General features: G+C 39.0%; 1 protein-coding gene across 2 annotated transcripts in view; it reads right to left on the minus strand.

Annotated features, from left to right (window-relative positions):
• OSBPL10 (oxysterol binding protein like 10) overlaps positions 1 to 22759 on the minus strand; it is a 113549-nt gene that overhangs the window by 20011 nt on the left and 70779 nt on the right. Inside the window, exons 6-7 of one of the 2 annotated variants that reach the window (XM_030265010.4) lie at positions 21571 to 21731; positions 2618 to 2764 (exon numbers count right to left, since the gene is read on the minus strand). In XM_030265010.4, the coding sequence (XP_030120870.2) occupies positions 2618 to 2764; positions 21571 to 21731 (308 nt within the window). The remainder of the gene's footprint in view (positions 1 to 2617; positions 2765 to 21570; positions 21732 to 22759) is intronic. The other variant, XM_030265011.4, reaches the window with a different exon arrangement.

The following is a 22759-nucleotide window of genomic DNA, read 5'->3' on the forward strand; positions in this document are numbered from 1 at the left end:
CATTAGATGCCATTTGCCAACAAAGGCTGTCAGTGGGTTTTGGCACTATTCTTTATTTTTTAAAAGTCTGAAGAACAAACCATTTAGAAACTTGTTTTTTTCCCCAGCAATTCTAGTTTTAAATGAAGCCGAAAGTCCTATCCCAGTCTGAAGCATCAGTTGTGTACCACATTCTGCTGCTGTGAACTGCTCCCCACCCAACTCTCTTTAGCAGCTGTTGAAATCTATTTGGCCACCATGATGTTTAGCCCATTCTAGCAAATCCCCACATAGATTTGATACTTCACTGCAGGTGTTCTTCTTCACAGTAGTTTTTACTCCTCACTAAAAAGTAAAAGTAAAGCAGTATGACACATTCCAGAAGTGAAGCACCTACACAACATTAAATGTGGCTGTCTTCACTGTGGGAAACTGCTGTCAGCACAGGCAAGGCCATGGCTAACATAAGGATAAGATGCTGTTTCCTGTGATATGGAATATGAAGGTAATGCTCATGCATCCAGAACCCAAAACCACCAAGGGCTCAGAAAAAGCTGTTTGTTATGTGAGTACCATGCAGCAACCCACCGCTCTCAGAATGAACCAAAGACACAGCCCTAGGGAAGAAGGCACAGGAGAAAGGGAACATGTAAAAACATCCTCTGATATTAGCAACTACTTTGCCACAACCACTTCCAGCAGAAGGTGATGAGCATCAAGGTACTCTGAAATCTGACTTTCAGAGGAATAATGAAAAATGGGAAGAAGTGCAGCCAACAAACCCAGCTTTACCATCACATGTCAGCGGCCCTAAGGCCCTCATGTCAGTAAACAAAGTTGATAAAAAAAGCAGCCAGCTGTCCTGTATTTTTTTTTTAATCCTCAAAATGGGCAGAAAAGTGATGTGCACATGTGGCATGTCTCATTAATACTTATCATATGTGTATTCATGCATCACACAAACAGACTACAAACAAATCTAACTCTGCCATATGCCTGTTCCTCTTCTCATTTCAACATTTATCATTATCTTTAAAAACTGTGCTCTAAGAACACTATGTAAGAAACAAGTTATCATACATGTATTTACGTTCATGTTTTTCTTATAAGTGTCCACTCTTCTCTTATTTACAGGAATTTCTCTTACTTATATTAACTGTGTGTCTTTGGGTTTTGCCTACTCTGCCATGACAAAAAGATGACAGTGAAAATCGGGAAAGAAAAATCTTGCTTTTTGCCAAAGACAAAATGTTCTGAAGACACAAGAACCATGGATAAGAAATCTTAGCCTAGTCTGAACATTATAGACTCTGACAGCCTCAGAAAAAACAACACAGAAAAGAGGAAGAGTTAAGAAAAGTGAGAATGTAAGAAAAACAAAACCAAGAATGAACTGTATATAACCCCAGACATACTAAAAAGTGACAGGTATAAATTATACAAAATGAAATCACGAAACTTTTGTTTTATTTAGAAAAAAGACATTCATTTCTGGGCAGCTACTCAGCAACAGAACACAGGATTGCTCAGTCTTAAAAGTGTAATTATTTTAAAACACTGACAATTGTTCCAGAGGAAGCAGAAAAAAATAATTTGAGAAGACTTTAGTTTGTAAGAAAGCTATAGTTTTTGATTAACATGTTAAAAAAAAAAAAAAAAGAAAAGGAGAGGAACTCTTCAGAATATCAAATGCCCATTAGAACAACTTCCTGCAAAACTAATTCATGTGCCAGAGATATTCTCTGGTCCTTCCAAACTTTGTATTACTTGTGGAGAGTGTCAGAATGAGCTTTTATTTGTGAAAAGTGGACAATAGGAGTTTTATTTGGGGGATTTTTAGGTAGAAAACTCTTGTGCAAGGAAAGGATATTCCATATATTTACAAAAATCTCCTTGATTATTCATTAAGTCCCATGAGAAGGTTTCACTGGAATACGAGACTATTCAAAAAGAAGCACTCCTTGCTTCCTTAACCTAATTTCCAAAACTCTAAGGACTTAAGGGAAAATTTCTCAGACACTGTAATTTCTTTGCTCGTATCAGTATGGATAAGCTTGTGACAGTATGGATAAGCTTCTGGTCCCAGGACCAGAAGAAAGCACAGAAATTTAAACTGCTGAGCTGCTCAACACAGACAAGAACTGATACACTGAAGACTAATTTCTTTACCGTTGTGGATTTTTTTTTTTTTTTGAAGCTGACTTGCAATTAAATGGAATTCAATTCACAAAGCAGTTATGTGAACATGTATATCCTTCATCCATACAATTGTCATTATTGCTCCTCAAAGTCCCAGTGCACCCAGACATACCTGTGGGTGACATACACAACATATGGTTATTCTGAAAGACTTGGAATAAAATAAGCAAGAGTTCTGAAGAATTTTTTTTTCTTATTATTTTTTCTTTCCCTCCCCCTCCATCTCTAAAATATCTGATGTGGTCACTTCTGGTGAAAGCTTGCCTAGCAAGAGACAGTACTCCATAGCTCTCTGGGACCACACTTCTATAAAGAGGAAAACTTGGCTGTCCAGAGGGGCAAAACACACTCACAAGAACTGGATGTGCACACAAACACACAGAAGGATGAGGAGAAAAGACAATAGTGAACAAATATGAAAGAGACACATTGTTCATACCCTGGTAAGGTCCATGCCAAGTTTGAGCTGAGAGATGAGATGAAGAATTACACTGCGTTGATCATCCATGACTCCTAAATCCTCCTCTTCATTATCTTCAGTATCTGTCATTTCATCTTCAACTAGGATCAACTCAGAAGCTGAATGCTGAAATGAAAAGAAGCATCACCATCTGGACAAAAAGATATAGAATGGGTATTTTCCCCCCACTACATGTATTTAGAAATGGAGCTGTCTCGATGGAACTGAAAACAGCCTCTGTTAAAGCCAAGAAAAGATACAAAGTCAAAAAAAATTAAAAATCCAGTGATGGATTCATGAAGCATTTTGATTCTTTCCTCAGAATGAGAGTACTAAGTATGAGATGATAATTTACACATTCTCTTCTCATATTTATACTGCAGTCATGTCAGATAAAACTCATAGCACATTTAAGTAACAAGTCATCTTTTCATTAAATAGAAATATGCAGTTGAAAATGAGTCTTCAAGTTTGTTTCATAAGTCTCCCCAGCAAATATTCATGTCATACATAGATGCTGCATGACCCCATTTCAGAGTTTTTTCCTTTCTCTATCCAATTTCAAGGTTAGATGTCTACGAAAGTCAAGATATTAACTAAAGAAGATAAAAAGACAACTACAATTAAAGAACATACCTCTGAAAAAAACCCAAAGACTTTAGATTCTGGGAAGTAGAGCAGTGCCATAACTCTTTATAACTATTGCAACACTTCATCACCTTACAGCACAATGCCCGTGCAGCTGAGTTTCCAAAAATACAAGCTGAATATCAATAGACAGGCACCATGCCAGTCCCTTCAAGAGGAACTTTACAGCAAAAGGGATAATGGTTTGTGATATTTTATTTTTCCTCAGGGTTTACAATGTATAACTAACAATAATCCAAACAGGTGGTAGTTACTTTGTTCAATCCATTAAAACCAATCTGCAAGCCTTCCAGATATGTATTCAAGAAAGCTTTTTTGTACTTCAAGGAAAAAAAAAAAAAAAGGGTCATGTAGATGAAAAATTACAGCCCAGCATGTCATTATTGCCCAAAGATTTCATGCTGTAAATGAGACAACACTCCTGTAAAAGTTAGCATTCTTTCATGCTAAATTGCATTTCTGCAGAAACAGCTAGCTCATTACATAAAACAAGAAATTTTTCATCTCACTGTGGAAGCCTACAAAACTGAAAAGTTTTACTAAAACCAGCTAATATCCAGAATTAGGTTTCAAAGGAATATTTCTGAATGATCACATTAGAGACCCCTCAGGTGAACTGCAGCTTGTGTAAGGGGAGTTTCTTTGAAATTAAGTTACTACAGAGGTTTCCAAGATTTGAATGAAGTACTTTCTCTATTTTTTTTTATTATTACTTAAATATTTCGGTAGCTATTCCTAAAATAATAGCTATTTGGTGAAACCCAAAGACATCTGCAAGACACTTTACAGCTGCTTTATTTAGAAAGTAGAATATGTAGATTACATAAAACAGAATCTGGTGAGCTGTAACCTCAACAGCTTGGAGCTTTTCAAAAGGACAAAACCACACTTTCTTCTTCCCACTCCCTAGGAAAATAAAAGGGAAGAACAATAAGCCCTTTTCTCCTAAAATGCACAGCATTATTACCCAACTGATGCCTCACCTGACAAGTTCAATTAACATAAAACCTGACAACCTCACACAAAAATATCAGTCGGGGAGGGATAAAGCACTAAAGTCTGGCAGAGTCATATAGGCTATGATTTATTCGGAGGTAGCACAGAAAATGCAGTATCAGAACTTACAGAAGATGCTTCCACAGGAGGCTTCCCTTTGATCCAGCTTGACCTCATTGAGAGCACTGAGCTACGGAATAGGCTCTGCTGCTTCTGTTACTGCCATGAACCGAGCTTGCGGCAAACAAGCTCCAGCAGGAATTAACAGGGCTACAAAAAAAGCAAGGGAACCTCCCCTCCTCACTCCCACCCCCTCTTTTTTTTTTTTTTTTCCCTTTTTTTTTTGCTCTCTGAGGGGTTGGAGAGTGTGCACCGGATGGCAATCTGCTCCTTGCGTTTCCAGTCACATGGCACTGAGCTCAGTGAGCTTAAATGCACGCAGTTCCAACTGGGAAACGGTGCTGCTGTTCCCAGAGGATATCCTGATCAGCGGTTCTCCAGCAGGGAGGGGAAGGTGCACAAATTTGTGTGAGTGTGCACAAGTGTGAGACAGAAAAGGAACATTGCTAGCAGGTAATATCCTTTTACATGAACATACACCAGCTGCATAGCCTTAAATTGCTAACAGCATCAGAAAACAAACAAATTACCCATTACCAGTCTGCAGACTAAATTACATATTAAGAATTTTCTTTTTGTCCCAAAGATAGCACATTTACCCAGGGTCAGAAAATCCTTCTTTCCTTCTTTCTTTATGAAATAAATCTTAGGCTTTCCTTGACTCTTAACTGTTACTAACAAAATAGCAACCACCTCAGAATATTCTGTGAAATTAAACCCTCTCTGCTACCCTGCAAAACATCCACGGTCAGAGCAAGCCACCCTATGGACACTTGGGGTGCTCACTGAAGTAGCATTGGCACTGTTCTAAATGAAAGCCTTTCTGATCATCAGGGAGGATGAGCACAATGTAACATTAAGATCAATTGCGTTTAATAAGCACACTGTAAAGACTAAAATTTTAATTACCTTAACTATCCCTATTCTAAGGACTTGTGCAAGGTCACCAAAAAAACCACAACTCTGTTATTACAGTCATCAACTCACTAGTGACCTTCAGTGAATGACATGCAGACAACTGCTCTTTTCTCACTTTCCAAAGCAAAGAATTTAAGGAAGCAGTTTACAATTTATGCTACAGGAACTGAAGAGCAGTCATCTTCAGAAAACAGTATCTTTTCTATGTTTCCCTCTCTCCTCATTAGTTGTTCTATGCAACTATTAAATAGGATTTTAGAAGCATATAAACTAACTTTAACTACCACGTATTTATTTTACTAACACATTTTCTTAAACCAACATGTAAGCACCACACAGTGTGAGTGGACACACGCAACCACAAAATACAAAGCTAGTGCATCTTTAAAGTGTCATAAAAGTTCAACCATTCTTTAATTCTTTTTCTATCCATGAAAATAGCATGCAATTTAGTATATCCAGTGCGTAAGCATCCAGCAGAATGCAAAGGATTATGTGGACTGATTATCCTTTAACGGCAGCTTTTCTGAATTATCAGACACAGACTTTTTTTTTTTTACCTCATCCTGTAAAACGTAACTCCACAACTGACCTAGGAAAGCAGCAACCTGCTCCACCCCTGTATGGTCAGAACATAATGTAAAAGCTATTGAGATGTGCACTGCCCAGCCAGGGAACGAACAGTACAGCCTGGCTTAGGTTCTAACCCTGAGAAATCCAATACTGAACCAGTTACAAACAACCACAAAAAAGGGGCTCAAAATCGGTTTCCAATACCGGGCTGAAGCACTAGCATTTTTCAGAAAGATCTGAAGAGAAAATAAAAGATAATTTCTAAAAATCCCAGGAAGAGATGCACTTCAAAGTTTAAATGCCAAAGACGTAAAAATACACACCAGCAGAGAGCTATTTTAAACAGGTCACCTCATTAGAGCTGAGATCGATTAATTTAGAGAGGTCATCTGCAGAGACACAAAACGGATGTTCTAGTCAGCAGTCTCCATCAGAAAACATGCTGATACTTTTCTAACAGATGAAACCTGTAAGGGTAAGAAATTGTTTCTGAAGGAAATATTCTGCATTTTAAAAAAATGCTTTTAGGAAAAAGACACTTGAACGAGCCTGGGATAGAATCACAGAGTCAAAAGCTATACTTTTGTGAAAGGGCAAATGTGCCTCTGTCCTTCTACAGCTTCTTCCACAAGTTAATTTTTCAAATTAACTACTGTGATGGAAATTAATTGTTAGGCAATTAATACAGATATACAGCTCAGAGCTTCATTTTCCAACATATTTCACAAACCATACAATGCAACAATACTGTCAAGAATGACCTGGGTCTCATTTTGGTTAGTTTTTTGAGGGGAAGAAAGGAACGCATAGATTCACAGTCTCATTTAGGTTGGAACATACTTCTTGGCATCTTCTTGTCCCATACCCTGCTCAAGCAGGTGCATGCAGAACCAGTTGCCCAGGACCATGTCCAGCTCAGTTTTGATTATCTCCAAGGAGGGACAACTCCGCAACTTCTCTGGCCAACCCATGCCAGTGTTCAATGCTCTCCAGAGCAGAAGTGCACATTCTGGTGTTCAGATTCACTTCCAAGTGCCCACTGCCTCTTGTCATATCACTGGGTTTTGGAACTCAAAGTGTCCCTCAGACATTTTTGGAGGTTCCAGGCCCCGGTCAGAAGCATTTTAGACCCTGGCAGGCAGCTGGAAACAGCTGTGATTTTGAGTTTGAGCCATGGAATGATTTACCAACTTTGCAGGAAGAACAAGAAGTGACAAAAGTTTAGATATTATAGTAGAAGTAGTTACAAAGTAGAGGGAAGAATATTTTAGTGTTGTACAGGGGGGTTTTAACACCCATTCAGGGGGGTTTTTACTTTGTACATGGGGGTCAGAGGTTTTAAGATGGAAGGATTTTTGGCCGGTCCTGTCCTTCCTCTTTCTTCTTCCTTACCTCCATGTTTTTGGTTATGTTGGCACTTACAGATTGGTTTAGAGTAGAAAAGTACCATTTAATATAGGTAGTAGGTACTGGGGAAAAACTGTAAACATGTAACACGTAATGTACCATATAAAAGATAGCAGCAGCCAGGGGCGGGGAGAGAGAAGAAGAAGTCAGGGGACAGAGCGGGTGTCAGGGGTGTGTGTGCCTCTGCCTGGGCTGCTGACCAAACCGCAGTAGCCAGAGAAGACAATCTTTTAGATAACTTGCAATAAACTGCCTTGAGACCGAACAACAAGAGACTGCTGAGCCTTTCTTTGGAAGCACGGGTTGGAGGAGAGACTTTTCCACCACACGGAGCCCCTGAACCAGGCCTGGGTTCCGTCAACTGGGCACTATTGAGAAAACTCTGTCTCCCTGTTCTTCACTCCCATGAGGTATTCATATACATTTAAGATACCCCTGGGCCTTCTCTTCTCCAGGCTGGACAGTCTCAGCTCTCTCAGACCCTCCTCACGGGAAGGATGCACCAGAACCTTCATCATCTTTGTTGGGCCTATATTGGACTAACCCCAGTAAGTCCATGCCCCTCTTGCACTGGGGAGCCCAGAACTGCACACAACACTGCAGATGTGGCCTCACCTCTGCCAAGCAGAGGGGAAGGATTTCGACCTGCTGGCAACACTCTTCCTAATGCAGCCCAGGAAGCTGCTAGCCACAACAATATTTTGTTGGTTCATGATCAGCTTGCTGTCCCCCAACACCTCTGCAGAACTGCTTTCCAACCAGATGGCCTCCAGCCTGTACTGGTGCAAGAGTTTACTTTCAAATATCTCCAGATATAGGACTTGGCACTTCCCTGAGCTTATCTTTAAGAGACTCCTCTGTGTCCAGACTGCCAATATCTCTCTCTCTACGGCAGCACACAACCCCTCTGGCTCATCAGCCACTCCTCACAGGTTTTTCATCATCTACAAACTTTCCAGGAGTACACTCTGCATCATCATCCACGTCATTAATGAAGATGTGGAACAGTGCCAGTCCCAGGATGGACCCCAGTGGTATACCAGTAGTGACTGGCCTCCAAATGGACCTTGTACCACTGATCACAACCCTCTGGGCTGGGTTGTTCAGTTTTAAATCCATCACTTCCCACTTATCTAATCCATACCCTGTGAGCTTGTCTGTAAGGACGTTAGGGAAGAGAGGGTCAAAAACCTTACTAACATTAAAGCAAACAACATCCACTACTCTCCGCATAAGCACCAAGCTAGCCACTACCATTGTGAGGGGCATCATGCTGGTTAAGCATGATTTTCCCTTTGCAAGTCCATTATGACTACTTCTAATTGCCTTCTTGTCATTTATGTGTTTGGAGATACCTTTCAGGGTTAGTTGCTCCACCACCTTCCCAGGATCTGAGGAAAGGCTGACAAACCTGCAGGTCCCCAGATGTTACCAGAACACCCAGAGAGTCCCTTCTTGCCCTTTTATAAAAAATGAAAGGCATTCACTTTCCTCTAGTCTACACAAACTTCTCCTAAATTCCATAACCTGTTAGAGACGCTGGAGCTGTATATGTGCAGCTTAAGTGCTGCCTAACCTGTTCCCCCTCCACCAAGGGTCAGTCTGCCTCCAGACTTTCCCTCTGATCTCAAAGGCCAAAGGCCAAGGTAAAGAAGGCATGGAGTAACTCAGCCTTTTCTCCACCACGATAGTAAGCAGAGACCATGAATATCCCAGGATATCAGGGACATGCTTAGGACCTCATATTCTTCATATAATTACAAAAACAATACTCTAAGAGTCTTCATTTAGGCATGAAAACATTTTTTATGTACTATAAAAAAGACTGTAGTCAGGAGCAAGAGGATGAATCTTGGGAACTTAAAACATCCAGGTAAAAACATACTATTTTGTAATATTCCAAGGGAAGTATTCTTTAAGTCCTTCTATGTTCAAAATAATGCAAAAGATTGTAATAAAAACCCTATTTACAAAACATTAAGAGAAAAAATAAGTTAGAAGCACCATTAAACAGAATTAGCATTCCCAAACTAGATGAGGAGTGTCATATTTTCCAGAGTCCTCTAATTACCTTTGGTCCCTATTAGTGCATATAAAAGTCAAAGGCCTCGTTTTGATTTTCAGATTGCCTTCAATAGCAGCACAGGTTTGCAAGCATCATTTACACTTGCATTTGTGTAACTCAAGCGCTTGCAAGCAGGTTTTCCGTGGGTGTAAGATTAAATATAACTCTGTAAGGTCACGGAGCTTTAGCACATTTACATTAGTGCGAGAAATTGGCCCCGCAAGATTTTCACCGGTTTCAATACTAAAGTTAGAATTCTTTTTGTAAAGCACATACTGTAAGAACATCCCAAAGTAGTAGCATATAATGAGGTGTTAGCTTCTTGCAGAGCTTGTCACTGGATCAGAAGTGACATAACTGCACTAACTTGCATGTGCCACTTCTCTTCTTCCATTGGGCACCACACATTTAATTGCACTTACTGCACCATGCACCTGGCAGAAAATCATACAAGCTTACTGTACCCATCCCTCATTAGCAGTGATCAAATGTAGCTTGTGCAGGAAGTTGTACTTATTAAAAATATTTTATATACAGACTAGCATATTGTCATGCTGCTGGTTGTCGTGGGCTGTCCTTGGCTAGGAGCCAGGTGCCCACTAAAAGCACTCTCACTCACTTTTCTCAGCTGTGCAGGAGAGAGAAAATGCAATGGGAGGCTCATGGGTTGAGTTAAGGACAGGAAGAAACCACTCACTCATTACCTCACGGCTAACACAGACCTGACTTGGGAAAATTAGCTCAATTTATTACCAATCAAATAAGAGTAGGGTAATGAGAAAATAAAAACAAATCTTGAACACCATCCTCCCACCATTTTTTCCTAGGTTTAACTTTACTACTTCCTACCAGCTTCTCCACAGTGGTGCAGGGGGACAGGGAATGGGAGTTGCAGTCAGTACTTCAAACCTTGCCTGAGGGGAATTGTGATCCAGACTCTTCCCTTGCTCCAGCACAGACTCCCTCCCAAAGGGCTCAGTCATCCACAAACTTCACCAACATGAGTCCTTCCCATGGGCTGCAGTTCTTCACAAACTGCACTTCCATGGGTGCCTTCCACAGGGTACAGTCCTTCCTTCAGGCACAGCCTGCTCCAGCATTGGTCACCTACAGGGTCACAAATCCTACCAGAAAACCTGCTCCAACATGGGCTTCTCTCTGCACAGATCCATAGATCCAGATCCTACAAGGAATCTATTTCAGCATAAGCTTCCACAGGGTCCCTGCTCCAGCCAGCACAGGGTCTTCCAGGGGCTATGGGTAGCCACGGGCTGCAGAGGGAGAGCCTAATTCACCATGGTCTGCACCATGGCCTGCAGACAAGTCTGCTCTGGCAGCTGGACCATTTCATGTCCTTCCCCTCCTTCTTCACTGACCATGGTGTCTGCAGCTGCTTCTCTCACATTCTTACTCCTCTCTCTGCTACTGCTCTGCAGGGTTCCCTTTTCTCTCCCTATGTAAGACAGTTATCCCAGAGGCACTACAACCATCACTGATGGGCTCAGCCTCAGCCAGCAGCAGATCCATCCTGGAGCCAGCTGGCATTGGCTCTGTCAAACACAGAGGAACCACCCCTTTACCCCTTCCCCCACGAAAATCTTGCCACACAAAGCCACTATAGGTTTTGAAAGGACAAATCATTCCCATCTAGAAAACTGAATTTAATAGAAACTAAACCTAAAACTTGAAACAAAACAAAGTTGAAATGAACACATGAATGAAACACATTCACTACCCAGTGTGAAGACTGATCCCTGAAATAATCCTCATCCACTCACTTTTTCTCTAACTCCCAAACTCATTGTCATTTACAGATTATCAAGCCTAAGCTTAATTATAAAGCACTGAAACTTTTTAATATCCAAACTCCTGATCTCTTTATATAAAATTTTCTACTCTTCAAGAACAGTTCAAATAATTAAAATAAAAATTGAAAATACTATTCTCAATGTTTACCACCACACAATGTAAGCAGAGGAAGGTGAAAAATGGAGCTGGAAAAGTGGTGATGAAGTCAGGTCATTAAGCCCTGACCTCCTTCCACCTTACTGTAGTCTTATTTATGCTTTGCTTCTGGTGGAATCTGTGACTGGTCACGACTAAGAATGAGTAGATCAAAGATAAAATCTGAAACACACCAACATCTCATATGCCCACTATAATGTTGGCAGCTGGATACCAAAATTATAGTGACTTTCAAAGAGACTAAAGGCTGTCCAGTGTTCAGGTTTGATGTTTTCAAAGCCACACAATGAGCCCAGAAGCAAAGCAGATATTAAACGGAGAATTTAGACAGCAAAACTTATTACCTGTGTACACCCTCATTTTATCCTGAAAAAGGTTTCTTAAAGGTAGCAAAAGACGAAGGCTCAGTTCAATTGCATTTGTTTAAATTTACTCTGAGTATTTCATAGAAGCTGCCTCCTCTAATGCAGAAAAAGTCTACCACCTCAAGGGGGAACCCCCTTCAAACCCCAAATCACACACCCACAGTCACACTTCTGGCATTCTGTCATTAGAACTTAGCACCAACAATGATGAACCAAAATTAAAGTTAACTTTTAAAATATTGAAGCAAGCAATAGAGGACAACAATCAAATGAGAAGGATTTTACAATGAAAAAGTGAATACACTATCACATGCAACACCACCATGGCAAGCAAAAATATCACTTTCTTTTTGTCATCTACATACAGAACCAATCAGCAAGACAGTTACTTTCTCCTTCATATAACAAAGGAAAAATTGTATAATAGGCAGATTTTCTACTTACTTTAAGCTATGTATGCCAAGAAAAGAAATCCAGGTCTATCTATCTGAATAGGTAAGTAACTGCTGTATCTGAGTTTGTGTTCTGACTGTGTGGGGTCAAATAATTTACGTAACTGTGTAACTGGATACATCATTCAGCACTAAGAGGTCAAACCTGATATTATTTGGTAGAAAAAGCTTACATCAGGAAAAAATGTCTACAGAGTTCTCAGAAAATAATTTCTTGCCAAATTTGTTATTTGTGTTTGGTATTTCAAGTCGCCAGAGAAAATAAAATTCTTCAAACTAGGACCATCAATGATTAAAAAAATCTGTGGTTTTGTGTGTACGGATAATTTGTATACATTTTGTGGTTTGTTGCTTGGGGTTGTTTTTCATTGAATATGCCAAACACACTTGATGTTCAGAAAATCTCTCAGCTAGGGACAAGTGCAAGGATCAAAGTGTGGCAATCTGTCTATCACACAAGATTAATTGGATACAACAGGCAATAGCAGAGACATCTACTGAACCAAGAAATACCCATCCTTCTTCAGGAGATATCCCATCACTGCAAATCAAGCAAGCAAAGCAGAAATTAATCTTGACACTAACACAGCACAGACAGGCTGACAGACAGACAATGCAAGCAAAGAAAACAATCACAAAACCTCTACCTTAGGTGACAAATAGATCTGCAATCTCTTTCCTTCTCAACAAAAAACAATCTGCCAGGCATCTAGAGACAAGCACATTATCCAGATACTACCCACTTAGAGAACTGTACTATGCCTTTTTATCAATATTTTGCAGGAGTATCTCTGGGAACAGAAGTCTTTCCATCATTAAAGAACAAGCTCAGAAAGCTTCCTTTTCCTACGCTGCAGATGTGTTTTACTATGACCTCTGGCTATATTTACGGCTGAAGGTAGCAGTGATGAGGACAGATAATAGGAGATTTCAGGGGAAAAAAAAGGACTGGTTTCTAGCTTAAAGAATAGGAACAAATGCATGTAACATGAAACAAAGAACATCTATGTTTACGTTGCAATATAGCCTGTGCAAGCATGCAGAAAAAATACTCAAAGCTAACTCTGTAAGTGATTATGTTTTTTAAAAAAAGAATCTATCAGTGATTAAACATCCTGTTAAACAGAGTTCCTCATCGGGGTTACCTACAGCACTGTAATCCTGTTATGCATCAAATAATGTTTGTTGAACAACTTTCACCCCACATGTTCATATTTTCTTCATAAGACAATTCCTCCTGCAAAAATCGATTTTCATAAACCTACGGTAGTCAGTTCTAAAAATAGCCTGAAAAGCAGCTAATTCCCAAGCACAGACTCCACACGGAAAGACTAAGTATCAGTACCAGTCCACACAGGTTTCTGAGCACCTTTCATGAAATGAGGGCTACTGAAGTACAGAACTGTTGAATCTGAATCCTAAAACACAAGAGGACTTTGCAGTATTGCATAAATTCAGTAAGAACTGGGAATAAATATATTTCATCACTGGTATCATCAGAAAGAAATAGTAACATGAGACTATGAAACAAAATGTATGAAGAGAAAAGCCCCACAGACTTGTCCTAAATTAAAGCAAAAAAAAGGTGAAGGCTGGCATAAATCACAACCATAATATAGAGAGTGTCACACCATAAACAATTTTAGCAAAACCTATACCTAATGCAATACAGATGCAAGTGAAGAACAATTTCCTCAAACATATTCAGCTTTATTTTGCTAATTGATTTTTTTAGACGCAAACAGCAACAAATAGAGCATCTGACACTATTCAAAGTAAGTGTACAAGCTTACAAATCACAGAGAGCAGCAGGAAAGATTCCAGCCACTGCCAGGCAGCACTTCAGACACTACAAGGGGTCTGAAAGTCGTATGGTTACAACTTTTGGGGAGCTGAAGACAAAAGACTGCACTGAGCTTTAGGTCAGTGATGGAGAGTAGCATGGGGGAAAGGCTGGCAGAAAGCTACACTTTAGACACTCCCTTGTGTTACAAGGCATCCTCTCTAGAATGAGATCCTTGGGGAAAAGCCTGAAGTAGTAGGTTCTTCAGGCCTCATATTCCTATGAAGGAGGGGAGGACAAACACCTTCTGATAAGGGCTCCAGCAGGTAGATCCCTTTTAGCTGCTCACCAGAGAGTACAGCACATTGAGTATTTGAGCCTTTTCTTATCAAACAACCCTTTGCTCCCATTGACAAAATCCCTAGAGAATTGCAAGATTTTTTTGCAGAGAGGCTGTGGGGCCCTCACAGTGGGAGGTATTCAAGATTGGACAAGCTGACCTGATTAGCACTGCTCTCACTGCGTTCAGCTGCAGGACCTCTGGGGTTCCCTTTCAAGACAGAGTACTCTGTGATTCCATTATGATTCTGCCTGCAATGCCCAGTAACTGAAAAGTTAGGAAGTAACAGAGCTGAAGTCATTTAGCCAGCTGTAATTCTCTTTTATGTCCCTTTGTATGCTGGCTAAGCAAATTTACTGCAGAAAAATACTGCCACATTAGTCAATAATACACCACTCACATATGCAAAGAGGACACAAAAAGATGGACAACTACAAATTTAACCTGTGCAATCATCTGGTCCTGCAATACCAATCTATATGTAAATCCAATTCTCACAGTGCTATTTCTTGTACGCAGTATCACATGTCAGCATATTTGTAAAAGGACAGGAATGGTAAAGACATGTTAATCCAAGCAGTATTAACAACACATTTATTAAACCACCCTGACTCTTCCTGCAATTTAATTGCTCATCCACCATACACATTCGTATTGCTGGTAAACACACACAGGTCAAAAAACCCAAACAAAAATCCTTAAGTCTTTCAAAAGAAAAACTAATAATTATAAATCATAGCAGGAGAACATTCAACGTGTATGTGAAATAAATTAGGCCTAGATGATTGTCTTCTTTTATATGTCTAACTCCTTTAGGCCAGTGGAACTCTCTGCTTGAAAAGCTTCTAAGAATTGTTCTCAGTCTGATTAATCAATCACTTGGTCCATCTCAAAATGAAAACTCTCTATTAATGTAGAAGAGTTCTGCCTTTTTCACCTGCTCCTTCCAACTCCTCCTCTGGGACAAATTTTAGAATTCAATTCTGTTATCACAGCTGGGATTTATTTCCACATTCTGGGCTTTTCAAATTAAGAACCACCACAGTTCACCACCACAAGCTGAAAACCCCAGGTTTTTTTCTAGCAAGACTAGACAGAACAGCTGAAGCCAGTTTGGATGATTCACTAAGCAAGATAAAGCAATGCCAACCTGGGACAAACTCTCCCTGTAAGAGAGTTGCGCCCTGCTTAGTAAGGTCTCGGTAAGGAACTGACAGTCTTGATGAAATGGGTAAGATTTCTAATGGGCAGTATCACCAAGCCTACATATATACACATACTAAGAAATAAAACTGATAGCACAAAGCAAATTAACTGGCGCATAACAAATTGGCACACAATCCTGAAATAAAATTAACATTGACTTCAGAGTTCCTTTAGCAAGGGGCACAGATTTTATACTGAATAGAGTATGCAATTGATCCACTTAAAGTTAATTTTTAAACCTTACTGCAAGGGAACCCAAGTTCTTTATACTCCAATGATTAGATTTCACTGACTTTTCACTAGCAACTATGGAATGCCACATGAATCAGAACCTCATGTTTATTCAAATTAGAAACAGATTTGAAATAAGGGTTTGGTTTTTTTACACAGAGTATTACTCTCAATTACATAGATAGCAGCTGGAACACATGCATTTTGGAGGTGGAAGTGATTCAATAATATGCAGTGGGTTTGGCTGGTGATAAAATTTGTATTAATTATTTGCATAAACAGTTTTGCTGGAGGACTGTTTGCTGACAAAGTAGCTATTCCAGAAAGCTAGCAAAAAAAAAAAAAAAAAAAAAAATTGGCTAGATTATCTTAGTCATTGTCAGTGCTGCTGTAGCAGGCTTAGGGTCATTTAATTCTACTTTTAGTCTAATTGTACATTTAATCCTTAAATATACATTCCCTTGATTATCCTTAAATATACCTTCAATTGATTACCTCAGATTTCATTTTTAGATGGTCTGCATAGTGAATGGATTAACTGGTACCATCTTTGCCTAGAGATTAATTTAGCTAAATCATTACAGGCCATTCACTGTGCTCTTCAGCCTGAAAAGTACTTAATCATGCAGAGGACAAAAAACAGAGCACACTGAGAAACCCTGTAATGCCTGTACTAAACAGTGAAAAGGGATCATCTTTATTACTGCAAACATTACGTTCCCATCCTGATTTGTTTTTCTTCCATTACTGCACTTGTGGCTAGCACTGTATGTTCATAGCTAAGCTCATCTCCCAACATCAATTATACACATTTCTGTCAAGTACAAAAAGGAATTAGGAAACACTAGAAACAAATTATACTAGGAAACAATCCACAGACCTGGGCACATCTTCTGAGACACAGATAAATAAAGGTAATATTGAATTAGAAATAATTTCTTTTATCCAGCTGAGTGTCTAAAATTGCATGAGCATTTTTAAAATTATTTCTTAGCATCTAAAATACATTCTGTAATAGCTCTAGTGTCTACAGTCATGTTAGGATATATACTTACATACAGATAAAAAACTAATTACAGCTTGAAGGAAACTATCACCTGAAGAAATGGGTAAAAAATACATCAACTTACAAAATTAAACAATTCAGTAACTCTTCCAAATAGAATAGTTCCCTGTTATAGTTGAAAACACCAAGGTTTAGATCATCCACAGGACCAAAGTATCTTTAATAACCTGGGCTTGACTGCCCTTGCAATCACTATCACAATTAAAACCTGCTTCAGCAGTTAGATAATCAGAGCTAAAGGCTCAGTCCTACAGAGCTCAAACCTCAATCCCATTAAAAAGACACTTCCGTTTGGAGCATGCATACAGCTGCTGGTGCTCATGGGCAAGGGAAAGTCAGGGACAGGAAAGCAGAGAGACTGCACACATACCAGATCCACAGGATGGGAAGAATCAGCTGGCATGGCATTTTAAGGCATAAAAATCACATGACAAGGGCTATATTACAGATCTAGCTACAGAACAAATTTTAAAATAATTCTTAACAAAACTATTAGAGCCAAAGAAAATTATTCCTTCCCTTTCAGACTACACAAAAAACCCGCCTGTTACCTATTTGTGTTTGGCTGTCAGGGGAAGCATTTGGCCTGCAGTCACTCTTTGTCAGCTTAGAGGAGGAATTCTGACACCCAAAATGACAATTATTTGAACTGGAATAGTAGTCCACCCATGAAAGTGACTCACACCCTTATTCTACTTTGGCACTGAGTTTATTACAACTGAATTTACTATAAGATTCAAACTAATTAATGTCAGTATTTCTTGAAAATAATTTCAAAATTATTAAGCCTTAAATAAAGAAAGCAAGGTCCTATTTATGGCAGACTGGACAGAGATCAAGTTCACATCACAGGTGAGAAGAGTGTACCTCTGGCACATTTCATATCAGATTGGTTCTGTTCTGCTTTATGGAAAAACCCTAAAAATTGCCTTGAAATTATAACACAGCTAATGCCAAAAAGTCCAGAGTGGTTCTCTAGGGGATGCACAGGAGCATTTTACACCAACTAACATTAGATTGAGGGTAGTTCTGTGCAGCCCAGCCCTTATCCCTTCCATCTGATGTTTCAGGTGGACAGGAGAAAAACAAAAAAGCTAACTAAAATTTAGAGACTTATAAAACATTAAAAACAATATGGCAAATAAGAGACAAAATTGCTTGATCTGGGAATTCAACCTCAGAGGTTATTTCTTTCAGTAAAGATAATAGGCTTTAACTTCATGCTATCCTATATCACAACTCTAAAAGAATAATAGGCAAGGAACACACGAGAAAATAATCTGTCACAAAATCTTGTCTTTTCTGAAATAGTTTAAGCAGTATCTCAAAGGATACCCCTGCATTTGGAAGCAGGAAACACTCTAAATAAACTAAAGCAAGTAAACACCAACATACTAACTAAAGAGGATAATCTTTAGCTTCTACCTTATCTCACCAGAGAAGAAAATGCATTCTTGAAATCCTGACAGTACAACAGACCATAAAGAAAAGTTTTGCTTTAGTTACCTATGGCATCAAAACTCAGCTCCAGAACTCTACATCCCTCAAGAATGCTTAAGTATTAAAGAAAATTGTATTAGATGAACCTTGTTATTCCAGAGAATTGTAAAGATCCATAAACTTCTTCATAAACATATAAAAACATGTCACTGGTATTTTAATGATGCCACTTGATGCACAGCTGCAAAGTGTCTGAATGTTGTGCTGAGAATTAGCACAGTTACCACTAAACACACTCAGCTACTTGGTCATGCTACCAGGAAACTGCTGCCACTGGCAGGCAGCTGGATGGGAGAGATTCCTCAGCAGTCACCCACAACCCCTCCGCCCCAACACAACATCTCTGTTTTCTTCTTAAAAGCACTGCTGATCCATATTCCTAAAATTACCTTTGCCTTATAAATAACACTCCATAATATAAGCAGCTGACTCTGCTGCTCCTCAAGGTTAGCCATTTAATGGCATTTTCTATTTCAGACTAGAGGTCAATTCACAATTTGTTTGGTTGGTTCATCTACTATATTATATTAAGAGTTAGTCAAAAAGCTCTTTCCCATTCCTTTGGGGTATAGCTTCTAACTAAGAGATAGAGGTTATACCATGAAATTACAGATTTTTTTAAAGTTTAAATCTAGACCAGTCAAAGAAGAGAGTGGAATTAATTTTGATAGCACTGATACAGGAACTAGCACACTCATCACTTCTGTGAAAGCAAAGCTTATTTCTTTTGGCAGGTATATATGGAAAGTTGAGCCCCATTAATACCCCAGCAGCTTCTTCAAGAAAACAAGATTATCTAGTTGGGTTTTAGTAAAAAGAAAATAATTAAGAAAAATAAGCTTCATTTGAATGACACTTGTGGATTCCTATTTTCTTCTAAAAGAAGCAATCAGATAAAAAAAAAGAAATCAGGGATTTCTCAGTGTCAACAAAATGCCAACTAAGGACATCTAGAATCATTTTCTCATTCTCTGCTAATGTCACCACTGGTACTAACAACAAAGTAGCTGGACTACAAACAAGTGATGATTTTCATTTGCTTTTATATATTATTATACATGCTAAGTAATTAGCACAGTCAGTGCTTTTATACCTTAGAAATTTAAGTGCCTATTCAGTGCCAGATCTAAGCTTTTGCCTTGGATACACAAGGCCACAATATATTTTAAAATATTATTACATCGTGCACACAGAACTGTTAAATTGTGTCAAATCAAACATATTCGATAACTTTGGGCAGGTCAGACGTCATCTCCTGGGTGACTACCTGGCTCAGATAACATTCTTACCAGGGTAACTGCTAAGTTTCTCAGAAAAGAATTCATCAAAATGATCAAAACTGAAAAGTGTAACAGCTACATTTAAAAAAAACCTTCAAATTCAGAGTCAAGAGTATCAATCTCAGCACCACACACACAGACACTGTGTAAGAGAAGATGCAGTTTTGTAAAGAACTTCTAGGAATGAATCCTGGTTTAAGTCACTTCCTCAAGGCAAAACTAAATTTCTGCTCATTAAACTGTACTACTACATAACAAAAATTGCATGCCTGATTCCAGCTGCTTCTTGTTGCTCCACCAACCCACAAACTTTCACTTACTGTTTCTGTCATCTTGAGCTGACCTTCTCGTAACTTAAAAAAATCTTAATTTCTTTCTGCCCTGATCTCTTTTTCTTCTTTTTTTAATGGCTAATGCCTCAGGGCCTCCAAATGCAGGTTGCTGAGTTCAGGAAGACTGCCCACAAAGCACTGAGGATTCTGTACTAGAAACAGTGCTACACTTCCTTGTTTCTATTCACCCCTTCAAGGGTACTCCCTTCCCAATAAATCATGAGTTCCAGAAGCAAAAGAGTACCTCAAGACATGCACACAACTCAGCGCCTTTCATCAGCAAATGAACAGGAAGGGATCAGACCCATAAAAAAAACTTGTCATTTAAAACATGTCATAAATGGCTCAACTCAACTGCAAAATGATACCTTAATGTGAGTAAAATCAGCTGCTGCTCTTTATGTTCTTGCTGCAAAGTTCATGCTTCCACATCCCATTTGGCTTTAGTGGATGATCAAGAATAAAAAAGAATACCAACAAAAACTAAAAAAAAATCCCAATGAAACTTCAGTGGTTCAGTAAGTAGTAACTCCCAAAACAATACTCTTAAATAGCCTCTTGTCTTAAAAACACACTGTAAAGAGTACATTTGGCCTATCTGAAAAAAGAAAAAAACACAGCTTCCTAATAAAAATTAATTACAGGTAATTTAAACATTTTGGTAAATGGACACCAGTAGTATTCAAAATTCTTTTCTAAGGACAGAGGACCAAAGGAACGTGTTAAAAAAAAACCTGGTTTATCTGTGAATTATTTTGAACTACATTCAATTCAACATTCTACAAAAGAACTGGAAGAACAGCTTTATTGATGTCTCCAGACATTACATATTTTGTTAAAATTTAATTTAAGCCATTCCAATTGCCCAGAGCATTCACTGGTTTCTTCAGTTCTTTCAAAATCCTTGTTCCAGTTCTCCAGGTTTCATCTGCTCCAGGTGCCCTATTATCTCTAGGGTCTCAGAGTGAAATGTTTTCCTTGTGGGCAGGACTGGTTACTGAAGCAGGCAGCAGAAGCTGGAGAAGTTTGTCATGATGAGAGATTTTCAGTGCATGGGATGTCCGATACGCAGCTGTGAGTCTCCTCAAAGAGTGGATGCTTCAGAACTCCCTTTACCAAGCAAATGCCACAAAAGCACAAATCAGCTGGTTGATGCAGGATGATGTGGACAAGTTCTGCCCATAATCACTTAACAGCAAAAGACATCAGGAAATAACATAATTTTTCAAATCCAAGAACAGTCAGCTATACTCAAGAGATGCCCAAGAGGAAACAGCAATGGGGAAGAACAAGTAGCAAGCAAGTAGTGTCTCCTGTCTATCTCAAACCAGAATGAAAAACAAATAAATAGCTTTTATTTGCATCAGAGGATAGAAATCTATCCTCTGATAGATTTTACTGACAATCTGTTGATTGCTCATAAGATTAGGAAAGAAACTGTACACTTGCCAAAGTTTGCTGACCCAAGCACCTCAGAGAAGTAAAAGCACCAAACAATATCATCAACATACATTTCAAGTTTTTAGAGTGCACTTTTGCATGAAACTCATCCTTTTCACAAGTAACTTCAAACAAAGAGTACACTATCAAGACAGAATACAATAATTCATCAATTAAAGTATCCACCATCACACATGGTCTGTGTCTAACCAACAGAGGTCTCTACAGAGACCAAGCATGCTTACCTCAGTGTTTGGCTGTAGTGCCTGTGCATCCTGGGCTGCAGATGGTACTATGGTACTTGCCCATGTAATGTTGGCACTAGCAGATGATAAGGAGCTGAGGGCACCATTTTTCAGTTCCTCAGTGGAGTGTGACTTGGGCCCAGGCCATCCCAGGATACCATCTGAAGCAGAAAATAGGCATCAGCTTACAAGAGAAAGATTTCCTCCATCCCCCTCACCATTCTACTGATCTAAATGAATTGTATCTCTTCTCTGCTCCCATGTACAGCTCTACTTTAGTAAAAAAATGATCTCGTACTTTCTGAACCAGCTTATGTAGTATCTCAAATGATATCCCAGCCTTTGGAAGCAAGAAACACCCTAAATAACCAAAGTAAGCATCTTATACGCAAACTTATCTGTGATTATTTTTTTAAGTCCACCAGACTGCATAATTCTATCTGGTATACCTTGGAAATTAGGCAAGCATTCTCTACCCACTATTTTCATAGCTATGAAGTTATCCAAGTAAACCCTCCATTTCTTCTGCCTGAAATCAAAGTTTTAAGCCTAGCAGCTGCATTTTATTTCTGCCTGTACTACTAAAAGTCTTTTCTAAAATGCTTTACTGGTACCAAGACCACAGTTTAAAAGAGGTCTCATTAGAAAGATACACATTAAATATGAATCAAACAAAACTTGGCATCAGACCAACCCTTTTTTCTGGAGGCACTTGATTTCCTGGATAGGTCTGTATTTAAGGATGCCATGACAGAAAGTATGATCAGCTAAGGCAAGTGCACAGTTGTTCCTCCCTAAGTGCTCTAAAACATAGCTTCAACAGTCAAATCAGTAGCCCTCAGCACAGGACTTGAAATTTCAGCTATTAATTGCACGCTGCTATAAAACAGAGATATGGATAAGAAAATCATAGCTCTTCACTCATTACCACAATTTATATATGAATATACAATTAGTGCCACAGGGAGGATCTCTTCTCGCTGCTGACAAATTTTTTAAGATGATGCAGAGCAACACAAAATTCATTAAAGAATGTGCAATTTCTCCTCTCCATATCACCAGGGTTACCAGACATTGCCTCCTAAGTGAAGTACATGGTTAGATCTGGAGAGGCTATGCTGCATCAGTAGCACTCCCGTTATTAAAAAATGGGCCACAAATCCCATAACTGACTGAACTCTTACCAAAT

Source organism: Taeniopygia guttata, chromosome 2 (assembly GCF_048771995.1).
Source record: "Taeniopygia guttata chromosome 2, bTaeGut7.mat, whole genome shotgun sequence".
NCBI classification, from domain to species: Eukaryota; Metazoa; Chordata; class Aves; order Passeriformes; family Estrildidae; genus Taeniopygia; species Taeniopygia guttata.